Source organism: Diabrotica virgifera, chromosome 4 (assembly GCF_917563875.1).
Source record: "Diabrotica virgifera virgifera chromosome 4, PGI_DIABVI_V3a".
NCBI lineage: Eukaryota > Metazoa > Arthropoda > Insecta > Coleoptera > Chrysomelidae > Diabrotica > Diabrotica virgifera.
Genome location: NC_065446.1, coordinates 219764801 through 219780145, shown reverse-complemented (window position 1 = coordinate 219780145; position 15345 = coordinate 219764801). Strand labels below are relative to the sequence as shown.

Below are 15345 nucleotides of genomic sequence, written 5' to 3'. Positions count from 1 at the left end.
TTCATCCTGTATACAAATATTCGTCAATGATTTGATTATCTTATTATAGAAAACAAATTATTGTTCATGAATTAGTTCTTTATATACATGGTGTTAATCTCATAGGGATTTCGAAATAAAAATGGTCATAACTTGTTAAATACTCTGTATAGTAATGCAAAACCCTATATTTTATGAACAGGAATTATGAGAGGAATATAAATATCAAAAAATATATAGGTGTTCCATTTAAAAAATTATATGTTTGATATACCACGTAGTTACTGATCACCCTGTAGAAATGGACATATTTTCCAAGCCTAGAGAATATCATTGCCTACATTTTTTCTAAATAACTTTTTTCGATATTCTATACCATAATGGAATTATCGACCGAACCCGCACTAAAAACTCACCCTGTATATGTGCCATATACAAATGTGTGGTGGATTTGACAAATAATATGCAAAATATTTCGACAAATACTGACTTTTAGAAAAAGTACCAAGAGGCAAAGAAGTTTTTAAAGCATTGTGTTTAACTAATGGTACTACAATTATAATCAAATTGAAACGTACACAAAAGTTTGGGGGGGTTTAAAGGAACCAAACCCCCATAAAATTTTTATCGGGAGTCTAAATTTCACTATAATTTTTTCTTAAGATACTACTGCCTTAAGAATGCCACATGTTCATTTTCAATAAAAAATCTCCAATAGTTTTCGATATATTGGAAAAAATCGATTTTCATTTTGTGACTTCAAAGGGCTGTAACTTTTTTTATGTGCACATTTGTACTAAGGTAAGTTAGGTTCAATCGAACTATTTTTTATCCCAAAATATGTGATTAAATTTATGACCTGTATTTTTGTTACACCCTGTATTATTCCATAAAACGACACTCAAACTGCAAGACGCAAGAGTCTCGCAGGCTTGGTCTTGTTCTTGCTCAAGTCTTGCACGGTCAGTCTTGGTCTTGGTCTTGCTAAAATAAGGCGGTCTTGGTCTTGGTCTTGGTCTTGCTAAAACGCAAGAACAAGACCAAGACTGCAAGACCAAGACCGATTTTGGGCAACACTAATTATGGTCTTAAATATCTGGATTTTTTGCACCTCATGAGAGAAGTTTTGACTTCATTATTGATGTTGCATTGCAAAGAAAGGTCTGTTTTCCGCCATTATTCGTGTTTCTACTTTTCGTTCTATGTTGTTGCATTGGTGATTGTTGCTCCCAGATATTTAAACTCTTTAACCACTTCGAAGTTATGATCGTGTATAGTCATATTTTGCCTTATTTGTCGTCGTTCTAGTGTTGAAACGACCCTGTATTTTGTTTTGTCTCCATTTATTTTTAAAGCGATGTTTAATGCAGCTTTTTTAAAGCTTGATAATGAAAGAAAACAAAATTTTCGTTGATTATATTTATTAAATTTGAAATAATATAATTTTTATTTAGAGCTGCAGATGGAGACGATGAATTTGCTAACTACACAATAACCAACCGCAAATTTCCAAAAGGTTTTACTTTTGGTGTTGCCACGGCTGCTTACCAGATTGAAGGAGTTTGGAATTTGGATGGAAAAGGAGAACAGGTCTGGGATACTTTCTTCCACGAACATCCTGACCGCGTAGATGATGGAACTAACGGTGATGTCGCTACTGATTCTTACCATCTTTATAAAGAAGATGTTCGTTGTATGGAAGAAGTTGGTGTGGACTACTATAGGTAAGTTAAATGATATTGCTTTAAATACAAAATGATAATATTATATTAGTAGTAACGAGCTTGTCTTTTTAAGATTTATAATAAGCCAAAAAAATATACTAATATTAAAAAAATTAATATTCATATAAACTGGAGGCATTTTTAACGTCTTAGCGTCAAATTCTAGAAAAAAAAACTAAAGGTGCGGAGGAATTAAGCTAATTAGTACTATCCTAGAACTAACTTCTTCTTCTTCACTTACCATGTCCGTTCCGAACGCTGGCAATTAACATGGCTATTCTGACTTTGTTTACGCAGATCTGAATAGTTCAACAATCTGAAACATTGCCGCATGTATTGGAGTCACAAGTGGCTCATCCTCCCTGGACTCCTCTTAGATAATTATCTAGCTGAAGTAGTCTATATTTACTGTGTCTCATAACGTGACCCAAGTATTCAACTTTCTTTTCTTTATCTTTCTCCTTGTTTCTCCGCTATCCGGCGTAGTACCTACTCGTTGGTCACCTGCTCGGTCCAGGATATACGTATCAGGTTTTCTTGTAGTGTATACTAACCCATGCTCGCCATCAAATAATGATCCAGAGAGATCTAGTAGGGCCTCCATAGCTGCCGTTGGTGTGCCCCTCAGGGCCCCTGTGATTCCGAGCTAAGCGTGTCTTTAAACCTCGCTTAGTTTGAGGATGGTACTTTTTTGCTGCACATTTGACGGCCATACATATGCATATGTAATTGTGGTTTTTATCACCATTTTATAAATCCACTATGACATGTCCGGTTTTAAACCACTAATTTTTCCACATATACCTACTTGGGACAAATAATAAAATTGAATAGAGACAACCAAACAGCAGAAATAAAGAGACGAACTAAGTTAGCCTGGGTCTCGTTTGGTAAGCTCAGCTTCATATTGAAGAATAAAAAATACCCTCAATATCTGAAAACGAAACTCTACGACCAATGTATTCTTCCGGTCCTTATATATGGATGTCAGACATGGACGTTCACAAAAGCGAAAATGCAAAAACACAAAGAGCAATGGAAAGACAAATGATCAACATAAGACTGCCAGATGGACAAAGGAATTCCTGGGTAAGAAATGTCACAAAAGTTAAGGATGCTACTCGTCAAACAGCTAAACTAAAATGGAAATTCGCCGGCCATACTATTAGACAAAAAGACGAAAGATGGAATAAAATTATTACAGAGTGGAGACCACGGACATACAAACGAAAGAGAGGAAGACCACAGATGAGATGGGTAGATGACCTGGAACACCAAGCTGGATCAAAATGGATGCACATGGCTCATGATAGAGAAAGATGGAGGAGCGAAGGGGAGGCCTATGTCCAATATTGGATGTCTCAAGGCTGATAGATAGATAGATATAATTTTTTCAGATGTGAGTCGGGCTACCGTTAACGTACTTACTACTCACTTGATTATGTTCTATCTGCTGATTCCAAGTACGCCTTGAGTCTAATTTTACCCAAGACACTTTACTTCACTCAGCAGATTTAAATCTTTACCATATAGGCTTAGAGGACTCAATGTCTCTAAATTCCTCCTTTTGTTAAATTTCCTGATTTTGAACTTATGTTAAGTCCTACATTTAAAGTCTATTCTGCAACTACAGTCAGAGCCTGTTGCATTATATCTCTGAGTGTACCATTAATTTTGCCGAGGACTACGTCATCCGCTTACAAAGACTTCTTTTGGCGAATTATTTTCTATACCCAAATTGTTGTATATTTTAACTCAATTAATTTTACTTACAGATTTTCAATAGCTTGGTCCAGAATCTTACCTGACGGAACCCTTGACAATATTAGCCAAGAGGGTGTTAAGTATTATGTAAATTTATTTAAGGAACTGCGTGCCAAGGGAATAAAATCTTTTGTTACCTTGTACCATTGGGATATACCAACAGCTCTTGAGAAACAAGGAGGTAAGATATATTTTCTAACTTGATGAAAATTATATTTATTCTTGTTTTAATTTCGACACGGTATCACATAAATGGAGAGAAGCTCAGTCATTTGAGATTCGCAGATGACATCGTCCTTATAGACGATCGTATGGATGATGCAATAATAATGTTGAACAAGTTATATCACGCTTCCTTAGAGGTCGGACTAAAGATTAATATCAACAAGACGCAAATAATGACTAATCTGGTGCTAAATCGTAATATTGTTGTTGATGGAATGGATATTGAGCAGACTACATCTTATAAGTACTTGGGACATGAAATTCGGTTGGGAAAAGATAACCAGACGTGTGAGCTCCCACGTCGCATAGGATTAGCCTGGTCAGCGTTTGGTAAACTGAGCTATGTATTTAAATCGGACTTACCCATGTGCCTGAAAAGAAAAATCTTTGACCAGTGTGTGTTGCCTGTTCTCACTTATGAGGCGGAAACATTAACACTCACAAAAAAGGTAGTGAAGAAGATTCGCATAACTCAGAGGGCTATGGAGCACCAGATGTTGGGTGTCTCCCTGAGGGACCGAATCCCAAACGAAGAAATACGTCGTAGAACAAAAACAACGGAGGCCGTCGAAAGAATTGCGTCGCTCAAGTGGAATTGGGCAGGACACGTCGCCAGATTGTCAGGAAACCGATAGACAAAACGTATTATCGAGTAGAGGCCACGATAAGAAGCACTACGGAGCAGAGGATGACCAGCAACCAGATGGGTTGACGATTTGAAGCATATTGTCGGCAACTGGATGCAAGCCGCACAAAACAGAAAAAGATGGAAAGAGCTGAGGGAGACCTATGTCCAGCAGTGGACGAGTACGGTTGATGATGATAATTACATTTTTATACTTAATAAGTTTATATTAATTTCTGGTTATATTTTTACAGGTTGGAGAAATCCAAAAGTTGTTGACTGGTTCCAAGATTACGCAGAGTTTTGTTTCAAAACTTTTGGAGAATACGTCGATAGTTGGGTAACAATTAACGAACCTAAACAGATCTGTCACGCCGGATACGGAGTAGGGGGATACGCTCCGGGAGTAGTTTCTCCAGGAATTGGAGAGTACGTTTGTGCTAGACACGTCTTGTTGGCTCACGCTAAAACCTGGAGATTGTATGACCGTTCATACAGACAACAATTAAAATCCAGAATTACAATTGTTATTGATTCCGATTGGTACGAACCAGAAACCGAGAGTGAAGCTGATGAAACTGCAGCTGAACATAAACGTCAATTTGTGTACGGCATGTATGCTAATCCAATTGTATACGGAAACTGGCCACAAATTATGATCGACAACGTTGCAGATTTTAGTAAAAAACAAGGATTTAAGGAATCTCGTTTGCCAGCTTTCTCTGAAGAGGAAATTGAGCTAATTAAAGGAACATATGATTATTTAGCTGTTAACCACTATACATCATTGATGGTCAAAGCTCGAGCTGAACCAACTTTAATTGTTAGTTGGGATGATGACGCTGGAGTTGATGCGTATCAAAAATCTACATGGGAAACTGCAGCAATTGGTTGGTTTAAAGTATGTATTTTAATTATATAACACTTCATCATCCAGCCTCAAATGTCCACTGCTGAACATAGGCCTCTTCTTCGTGTTTCCAACCCGGCTTATTCTGCTCCACCCTCATACAGTTTTATTTAGTCTTCTCAAATCATCAGTCCATCGTGTAGGTGGTTGACCATCTTATTTTGTCTTCCCTTGGTCTTTATTCCAATAACCTCTTTGTCTATCGCCCATCTGTCATTGTAGCTATGTGTCCTGCCCATCTCCATTTTAGTCTGGCTATCCTTTCTATGACGTCAGTCACCTTGATTCTTCTCCTGTTCACTTCATGTTTCTATTTTGTCTCGCAGAGTTATTCCTAGCATTCGTCTTTGTGTGACTTTCAAATTGGTAGCCGAGGCTTTTGTTAAGATAAGTTTTCTGCCTCGTATGTTAACACTTAGAGAACGCATTGATCAAATACTCTTCTTTTCAGGCACGTGGGCAGCTTACTTTTAAAAGTTTCTCTGTTTTCCATATGCTGCTCACCCAAGACCGAGCCTTCTTCCCAGTTCATGGGTCTGATTATCCCTGCTAATCATAATATAATAGTGTTAATCTGCAGCTTCTTCTCCAAAGCATTATTTCATTGCAATTAGTCTATTTTCCATTTACGTCCATTTACAGATCCATTTTTCATTTGCAGTGTCATTTTCAAACTGTCCAGTAGTCTAACTGTAGATTAGATTATATTGTGTGAGGTCGTTAAGACTATGGAGCCTCTCAGCGTTTCGACCTATAAAGATCTTTTGTGCATACCTTAATCTAGTTAAACTCTAGGATGCCAATACTTCTGATGAAACTGATTAGCATCCTAAGTGACTTGTTTCCTATGTCAGAGAGTTAGGGTGACTCTTCTAGGAATTTTAGTCGTTTGCAGAACAGCGCTACGTAATTGCATAGAATGTGTTCTGCCGTTTCTTTTTCGTTGTCACAGAGACGACAGTTCTCATTATTTGATTTGACATATCTCATAGGGCAGTGACGTGAGAAGGCCAGTGATCATTTTTATATCTTTTTTACTCATTTTTACAAGGCGGTTTGTTGCACTAGGCGACACCTTTATGAGCATTTTTCCTTGCCTTTGTCCTGGTGTGTTGGACCAGTATAGTTGTAGTTAATTAAGTTCCCAGGTCCGGAGTTCCTCTCAGATGTGGCTTTTTGGTAGTCCGCAGAAGGGTTCTGGACCTTGGAATGGGGTATTTTCCCCCTCTTTTGTGAGGCTATCAGCTTCCTCATTTCCTGCAATTCCCTTGTGACCTGGCACCCACATCAAAGTTACTTTGTTGCGTTCCGACAGCTTCTTAAAGAATTGTCTACATTCCCAAACCAACTTTGACTCACAAGTAAATGACTTTAGAGCCTTTAAGACAGCTTGGCTGTCTGATAAAATGAAAACTTTTGCCCTATGAGTGTCTCGGTTGAGACATTCTTAGGCACTAATCTGTATGGCATGTATTTCTGCCTGAAAGATAGTTGGGACGTTTACAAAAGATTTGGATAGCCTGAAGTTCGGCCCAGTAACTCCCACTCCTGCCCTTTCATCTACCTTAGATCCATTCGTATACCATGCGAGCGAACCTTCCTCCAGTTTCGGTTCAACTGTTTTATCCATTTGGTGGTTTTTTATGACCACTTCAAATGGTGTTTCGAAGTCGAATTTGACTGGCAGAACGTCTGTCGGCTTATCCTTAGAATTCAAAGGAATTTCTTTCAAGATTTTAAGATGGCCCACTAGATCGCCAGGTTTCATTATTTGTTTCTGTCGTAGCTTTAAGGCGGTGGTTACTGCCTCCCTCCTTATGCAGAGCTGCAGAGGAGGGTTCAGCATCGCCTCTAAGGCTGCCGTGGGGCATGTTGACATTGCCCCTGTGATTCCCAGACAAGCTAGATGCTGCACTTTTTTCAGCTTGGCGTTAGCTGTTGTTTTTTGTGTTTTTGGCCACCATACGAGTGATGCGTATGTGACCATTGGCCTAATAATCGTTTTATATGTCCAGAGAGTCATTTTCGGTTTTAGGCCCCAAGTCTTTCCAAATGTCTTACGGCAGGTCCAACTTGCCACCAAGGCTCTGGATAAGATTTTTTCAATATGACTATTCCAGGTGAGTGTTTGATCTAGGGTTACCCCCAGATGTTTTACTTCTCTGGAATAGTCTAATGTGATGCCATTCATAATTGGAGCCTGTAAATTGTATTTACGTCTCCTTGTGAACGGTATCAGAGTCGTTTTGCTAGGATTGACATTTAAGCCCTCCTTCGAACACCAGTTTTTGATTTCGTTTAGAGCAGTTTGCATGAGACTAGATATAGTCTGGTCATGCTTGCCCCTAATTGTAACAACTAGGTCATCTGCGTAACCTTGAGTTGTAAAACCAGAATCATGCAACTTAGTAAGGAGGTCATCCACGACTAGAGACCACAGTAAGGGCGATAGTACTTCCCCCTTGAGGGTACCCCTTTACTGCTGCCACAGTTACAGACTCTCCCCCAATACTAGCTGTGATGATTCTGGTTTTTAGCATGGACTGAATCCATTGTATTAGTGAGGCTTCAATGCTCCTCTTTACTAGTGCTCTTTTTATGGATTCATTTGAGGTGTTATCGAATGCTCCCTCTATGTCAATGAAACCGCAAAGAGCTATTTCTTTTGCTACTATTGTCTTTTCAATGTTTCCAACAAGGGAATTTATAGTCCGTTCTTTAACGGTAAAATATTGCAAAACCTGTAAATTTTAAAGAACCGCTTGGATTGACATGAAATTTGGCATACACATAGCTAACAAGTCAAAGAAAAAAAGTGATATTGTGCCGATATGTGATTTTGCCCTGGGGGTGGTTTTCACCCCCTCTTGGGGGTGAAAAAATATTCGTCCAAAGAAAGTCAGGAAATGGATAAACTGGCTAATTTTAAGTAACTTTTGATCTATAGAGTTTTTTCACTAAGTCAATACTTTTCGAGTTATTTGGCAGTGAATATGTTCAATTTTTCAACAAAATAACCACGCTTTTAGACGGTTTTTCGCAAATAACTCAGATAGTAAGTATTTGTGGAAAAAACATTCTTAGCAAAAATATAGCCTGTAAAAAATTTAGAAAAATGGTGTATACATTACGTCTCTACACCTAGTAGAAACATAGTTATAGCTAATGAAAAATAGGTTCATATTCGTCAAATTCCAAATGGAATACTTTAACGTGAAATAACCAAAAATGAAGCACATTTCGGGAAAAACTCATTACAACTTATTTAAAGTGTTTAAAAAAAGCTTCATTTTTGTTTTATAAAAAAAAATTTCTAACATCAAAATTAAACAAGTTACGCTCAAAATAAAGTTAGTCCCTTTTGGCTTTGGTAAAAAAATCGAGAAAACCACCCCCTAATTAGTATCTTAAATGAACTTAATCGTTACGACTTCACAAGTTTCTTGACTCGTGTATATATTGTTTATATGATCTGTAAGTTTCATCGGTTCAAAGTCCTTACTATTGAAAGGTCTCTAGTCAAAAGGGGTTGAACGAGTCACTGATCACGAATGTATGCAAATTTAGAAACACCAAATGATATTCAGAAAAGCAAATCTGACTTTTTTCGTTTTTCGAGATTTTTGGTATCTCTAACAATTTTTAAGTTATTTTGAAAAAAAGCATATTTTTCAAAATTTAAATTTTTAAAAATTTTATTTTGAAATCAAATTTTTTCAAAAATAAGCACTTTGAATCGATGAAACTTACAGATCATATAAACACAACATAAATAAAATAATTTGTGTGTGGTAACGATTAATTTCATTTAAGTTGCTAATTACGGTTGGTCTTCCCGATTTTTTTTTGCAAAAACAAAAGGGACCAACTTTATTTTGAGCGTAACTTGCTTAAATTTAATGCTAGAAACTTTTTGTAAAAACAGTAATAAAGCTTTTTTAAACACTTTAAAAAAGTTATAATGGGTTTTCCCCAAAAGGTGCTTAATTTTTTCGATATTTCACGTCGAAATATTCTATTTGAAATTTGGTGAATATGAATCTATTTTTCATTGGCTATAACTCTAGTTCTAGGAGATCCAAAGACCTAACGTGTACACCATTTTTTTAACTTTCTTATAGGCTATATTTTTGCTAAGAACGTTTTTTTCGACAAAATACTTACTTTTTGAGTTATTTGCGAAAAACCGTCTAAAAATGTGGTTATTTTGTTGAAAAATAAAAATATTCACTCGCAAATAACTCGAAAAGTGTTAACTTGGCGAAAAAGCTCTATAGAACAAAAGTTACTAAAAATTAATTAGTTTACCCATTTTCGGACTTATTTTGGACATATATTTTTTCACCCCCAAGAGGGGGTGAAAGTCACCGCCAGGGCAAAAGCACACATCGGCACAATATCACTTTTTTCTTTGACATGTAAGCTATACGCATGCCAAATTTCATGTCAATCCAAGCGGTTCTTTAAAATTTAGAGCAAAAACCGTAAAAGAATGGACTATTAGAGCATTTATAGTGGATTTGCCTGTCTAATATGCAAATTGATGTTTGTGAAGCGGTTTCCTAATTATAATTTCGCTTCTTATGTAGCAATCTACTAGTTTCTCCATTGTTTTTAGGAGAAAAGAGGTGAGGCATATAGGGCGATAAGACTTTGGTTCTACAGGGAAACGTCCTACGGACGTTTCCCCGTCTTTGGTATAAATACCACTTTTCCGTCCCTCCTCTAACTGTAGATAGTTGAGAATCATATTCAGAAATTAAAATGTCTAAAAGGTCATTAATTTTTGGTTTAACCTTGGTTTAATTTTTGGTCCAACATTGCTGGACAACTTCTTCTTCCACTTCGTCTTGTATCGTACGCTATGCAGTTTGTAGGCGTTCATATTCTTAATCCTTGTTCTGATCTTCGTATTATTGTACTTATATCAGATATGTAGCACGAGGTTCTAATATTTCTGAAGTATGAGTGTCGTTTGCGACCTGGTCGATCAACAATTTTTTCCATTATTAAAATGGCATTTAAAAGATTATATTTGTCGCCTCTTAAAATATGGGTTTAATATGACATTTTTCGTTGTTTAACAATATTGGGAAGCTCTATTTGCATATTAGCCCTTCTTAACTTATCTTCGTTTGAAATATGGTTGACTCAGGGAATTTTAAGCAACTTTCTGAGACACAAAAAGCTGCTCAACAAATCTTACCAGAGGTCTTGTCATTGGACTGAACTTTCCAACGTCAATTTGTAATTTATACCTACCTCAACCATAATATCATTATGGTACTAATAACAAACAGATTACTGAATAAAGAGTATAAAAAAGTAGCTACATAAATTATTAACTTTCATTTTGTTTAATTGTAAAAAAAATAGTCACAGTATTGTTTTCTTATAGAAAGTACCATGGGGTTTTGGAAAATTACTTAGATGGATAAAAAAGACTTACGGAGATATTGAAATTGTTATTAGTGAAAACGGTGTGTCTGATAGAAGTGGAACATTACAAGATGAGCATAGAATTAAGTTTATTCAGGTAAGTAAAATTATAATATTTTTTTTACACTAACTCCTACAGTACTTTCTGTTTTTCCTTGCTACTGCTTTCAGGAATTTGCAATCGATTAATTATTCATATTGGGTGATGTTATTTCGGCATTGAATAGGTATATAACCTACTAACAATATTAAACTACGCCCTCTCTCTTTGGCACAATTATTGCCACCCCTAGACTTTCTGTAATTTGCTTATTCTAATCCTTTAATTTAAAGAAATAAGTCTAAAATTGTAATATCTGGGTGGCAAATCTATCAATGGATTGCCAGGGTCTATTTTACGATTTGGGAATTGATCATTAATCTATTGTCTCACAGCTCAAATAGACAAATAAATTCAATAAATTTAAACTCTATTATTTCCAGGCCTTCTGCGTAGGCCACTGTTTTAATTTGGTTTCCTGAATAGGCCCTCTGTATATAGAAGGCTTGTTAAATTCTTAATTTGAATAAAGAATAAAATCATGCATTTCCTTTATTTTTTAGGCATACATGAGTCACATGTTAGATGCAATTCATGACGGAGTAAACGTTACGGCATATACTCTATGGAGTATCATAGATAACTTCGAATGGACCCAAGGATTTAAGTAAGTAACAGCAATTTTTGGTTTTTTAAATCGTTTTCTTTTTATTGTAACAGCGTATATTTAATTTAAGAGAGAGTTTAATTTTTCAAATTATAGAATGTGTTTATTGTCGCGTCGAAGGACCAGGTTCGATTCTTTGCACACCTGCGAAAATGTCTAAGGCCAAGTCCGCACTGAAAATTGGCTTACTTAGCGCCTAGAACTTAGCGATTAGTGAAGTGAAACGAACGTTTTAGAATAGTCTTAACTGGTCACACTGCATGATTGGCACCTTTGCTAGTCATCTACTATCGAAGTGAGGAAACATGTTGGTTTTTTGTCACTAGGCCCGAGGTCTTTAGATAAAAATGATGAGATATTAATTACATCAGTTTTTGAGAGAGAACTCCATACAGTTATCTTAAAATAAACTATGGCAAGAGATAGCAGTCCTCTTCCTATATAACCAAGGCTCCTGGCGAACCAACTGTGCAGTGTGACCACCGTGTTTTTTGACGAGTAGCAAGATGCGGATGTAGGTTAAGTTTTTTTTATTTGTTTTTAAATACAATCTGTTACATCACAAAAAAAAGTAACACTAAGAATTTTTGTTAAACTAACAAATGTGAGAGGAGTTTTAGTCCAATGACTATCAACTACTAGTAGGTTTGTTACTAATAACTATACTAAGTCACTTATTTTCACTTAAAAACCTTAAAACACTTTAATACACTTATGTTCTAAATGGCAAGTCAAAAGGAGTTCTAATTTTCAGTATATTTAGTTGTGTAGAATTGTCCAATAAATTCACTGTTAATTCGTTGGGGTGCTTTTCCAGTCGTTTGAAATATTTATCACTGCATGTGATGATCAGCTGCTGCACTATCTCGATCTTCAAGTCTCTATAAATGTCTGCATTTGAAATGAACCACGGTGCATTTGTGATAGCACGAAGAACCTTGGATTGAAACCGCTCCAGTATTGATAGATTGCTGTCTGCTGCAGTTCCCCACAGTTCAATCCCGTATGTCCAGATGGGCCGGATGATTGCTTTATACACTAATATTTTGTTAGATAGAGATAAGATAGATTTTTGGCCGAGTAACCAGTAGTGTTTTTTGTATTTTATTCCTAATTGCTTCCTCTTCATCTAGATGTGTGTTCTCCATGTTAGCCCCTTGTCAAGGTGTAATCCGAGATATTTTACAGTATCATTTTTAGGAATATTCTTGTTATTTATTAGGATATTCGGTGTTTCTTTGTGACATTTAGTGAATACTACGTTAATTGATTTTGCTTCGTTGATCTTTATCTTCCATTTCTTAGCCCATATTTCAATTAGATGTATGTTTTGTTGCAATATTTCAGCTGCCTGTATGGGATCTGGGTTTTTTACCAGAACTGCAGTGTCACCTGCGAATGTTGCGATTGTAGATTCTTCTCCAGTTGGGAAATCAGCTGTAAAGATTGTGTAGAGAATTGGTCCCAAGACGCTGCCTTGCGGGACCCCAGCATGTATGTTGTGAATTTCAGACACACTTTCTTCGTATCTTGTGTAAAATAGCCTTTCTTCGAGATATGATTTTAGTATTGTATATAGCGGCTGTGAGATTTCTTTCTTCAGTTTGAATAACAATCCTGGATGCCAGACCTTGTCAAATGCTTGACTTACATCCAGGAAAATGGCATTGCAATAGCTCTTTTCCTGGAAGGCTGATTGTATCTTTTCTACCACCCTATGCACTTGTTCAGTTGCGCCGTGGTTTTGGCGAAAACCGAACTGATGATTTGGTATAATATTGTTTGTCTGTATATCAATAATTAGTTTACTTGCAATGATTTTGGAATCGTTATGATTTTTGAGGTTTTCCTGGTTTTGGAATCGTTATGATTTCTGCTAACTTCCATTGTGCAGAAAAGTAGCCTGTTCTTAGTATCGTGTTAATGATCTGTGTTAAACTTACTATTCCTTTTCTAGGGAGGTTATTTAATATGTTGGCCGTTATCAGATTATGTCCAGGCGACTTCATTTTATTGAGGTTTTCTATTAGACCTTTTACTTCATTAGGAGTTGCCCATTTGGGTGGTAGATTCATTTGATTAGGACTATCTAAATATTCATAGACGCCGTCATCTTCATTGGCTGTTTGTTAGTGGCTGAAATACCTTTTTTGTGTGTTTTGTGAAAGCGTCTGCTTTTTCCTGATCTGTCTTTAACCATTTTAAATCTTCTGTTCTGATAGGTGGAATTTGGTTTTGTGGCCGCTTTAGCTTATTTGTGGCCTTCCATAATGAGTAATCGCTGTCTGAATTAGGTGTCAGATTTTCTAGGTAATATTGGAAATTGGCGTTACTATGTTGTTTTAGTAGTTCTTTTATTTCTTAACACATTCTGTTTAATTCTGTTTTGTCTTGAGGTGAACGAGTTTACTGCCATTTTTTACGAAGTTTTCGTTTTTCTAATATTTTTGTTCTTATTATTGTTGGGCAATCCTTCTGGAACTGTTTTCAATCAAAATTTTGTTTTGTAGATTCGCATGCAGCTTCGTGTATCTGCTTTGTTAGTGTTTCTATTGCTTTTTCTATATCTTGTGATTGTTTTAGTGGGATTTTTAGGTCTATTTGTCGTTCTAGAATTTCTTTGAAAATATTCCAGTCTGTTGTTTTATTCGTTAGTTTTGGAGGTGGACATTTTTCTGATGGATTTGTCATTATTGCTGCAATAATTGGTGAATGAAATGACGATAGGTCTTCATTAGGTTCTATGTGAAGGTATTCTTTTATATATAAAAAGAAGTCAAGTAGATCAGGCAGTCTATTTCGATCGGTTGGCCAGTAAGTTGGTTTGTAGGTCGAGAGATATATGTAGGTAAACTATTTTAAAAAATATCCAAGTTGACCAGAAGTCCTTGCAGTCAGATATAATCTAATAGATTAAGATATTCCGGACATATGATACGCACCTTACAAACAACGTGTTTTGGTAGAGACCAGATGGGACGTGTGTAGGACGGCCTAGAAAAAGGTGGAGAGATGCAGTCAGAAAAGATCTGGACAACATGGGAGTGAGACAATGGGCAAGAGTTTCAAAGAACCGAGAAACATAGAAGGCAATAGTAAACGCGGCACAGGCTCACGAAGAGTTGTATTAATAATGATGAGGTTGACTCTGCATGAAGCATGAAACTTATTCCGTACTTAAAAAGCTAGAAAATAATCATTTCGTTTATTACTTGTGAATTAAAAATTTCACTAGTTAATATATTTAACTATTTTATAATTATTATTTACTTATCACTAATTCATTTATTTTTAGTGGCAAACTGGGCATCTACTATGTAAACCAATCTGACCCTTCATTGCCAAGAATTGCTAAGGATTCTTCGAAATACTACGCTAATGTGATTAAAACTAAATGTTTGGTAGACTCTTGTGTAGATAATTGATAGTTTTTAATAAATAAATTATTATATTAAAGAGTTATAGTGTTTTGTAATTAATACCAAAGTATCTCTGCAAAAAAGGATTTACACATATCCCAGCTCCATGGGAACATACCATTCTCGGAGTAATGTGTTCTCAGGTTCGAAGATCAAAGAGACGGTACCTCCCTGATCCCCCAAGCTAATACCCCAGGCTGTGGGTGAAAAAACGTGATATAATTCAGGAATTTTTGAAACCTATCAGGAGTTATAAAGGACGATGCCAGGAATAACTTCTACTAAAATGTAACCAAAAATATTGTGCGCTTTTTTTTAATTGCGATTTTCATTTGTTAAATTTGCAATTTTTATTGATTTTTAATTTTGTAGCTTAGGATATTGATTTTAGAGAAAAACTTTTAAATATAAAGTTGTAGTAAATTAAAAAACCTACAATTTGAGCTATGGTAAGTTTAATTTCGTTAATTGGTTATTGCAAAACAGCCTGCGAAAAGTCCAAAATGGCCGTTTTTTTCAATTGCATTATTTATTGTACAAATATTTTTTTTTA

General features: G+C 35.9%; 1 protein-coding gene across 1 annotated transcript in view; it reads left to right on the top strand.

Annotated features, from left to right (window-relative positions):
- The window catches only part of LOC126883309 (cytosolic beta-glucosidase-like), a 31505-nt gene extending 16674 nt beyond the window's left edge, over nucleotides 1–14831 (top strand). Inside the window, exons 2-7 of the mRNA XM_050648678.1 lie at nucleotides 1434–1703; nucleotides 3479–3648; nucleotides 4572–5218; nucleotides 10626–10763; nucleotides 11270–11373; nucleotides 14669–14831. Coding sequence (XP_050504635.1) covers nucleotides 1434–1703; nucleotides 3479–3648; nucleotides 4572–5218; nucleotides 10626–10763; nucleotides 11270–11373; nucleotides 14669–14798 — 1459 coding nt within the window. The 3' untranslated portion in view covers nucleotides 14799–14831. The remainder of the gene's footprint in view (nucleotides 1–1433; nucleotides 1704–3478; nucleotides 3649–4571; nucleotides 5219–10625; nucleotides 10764–11269; nucleotides 11374–14668) is intronic.
- The last annotated feature ends 514 nt before the right edge of the window (nucleotides 14832–15345 follow it).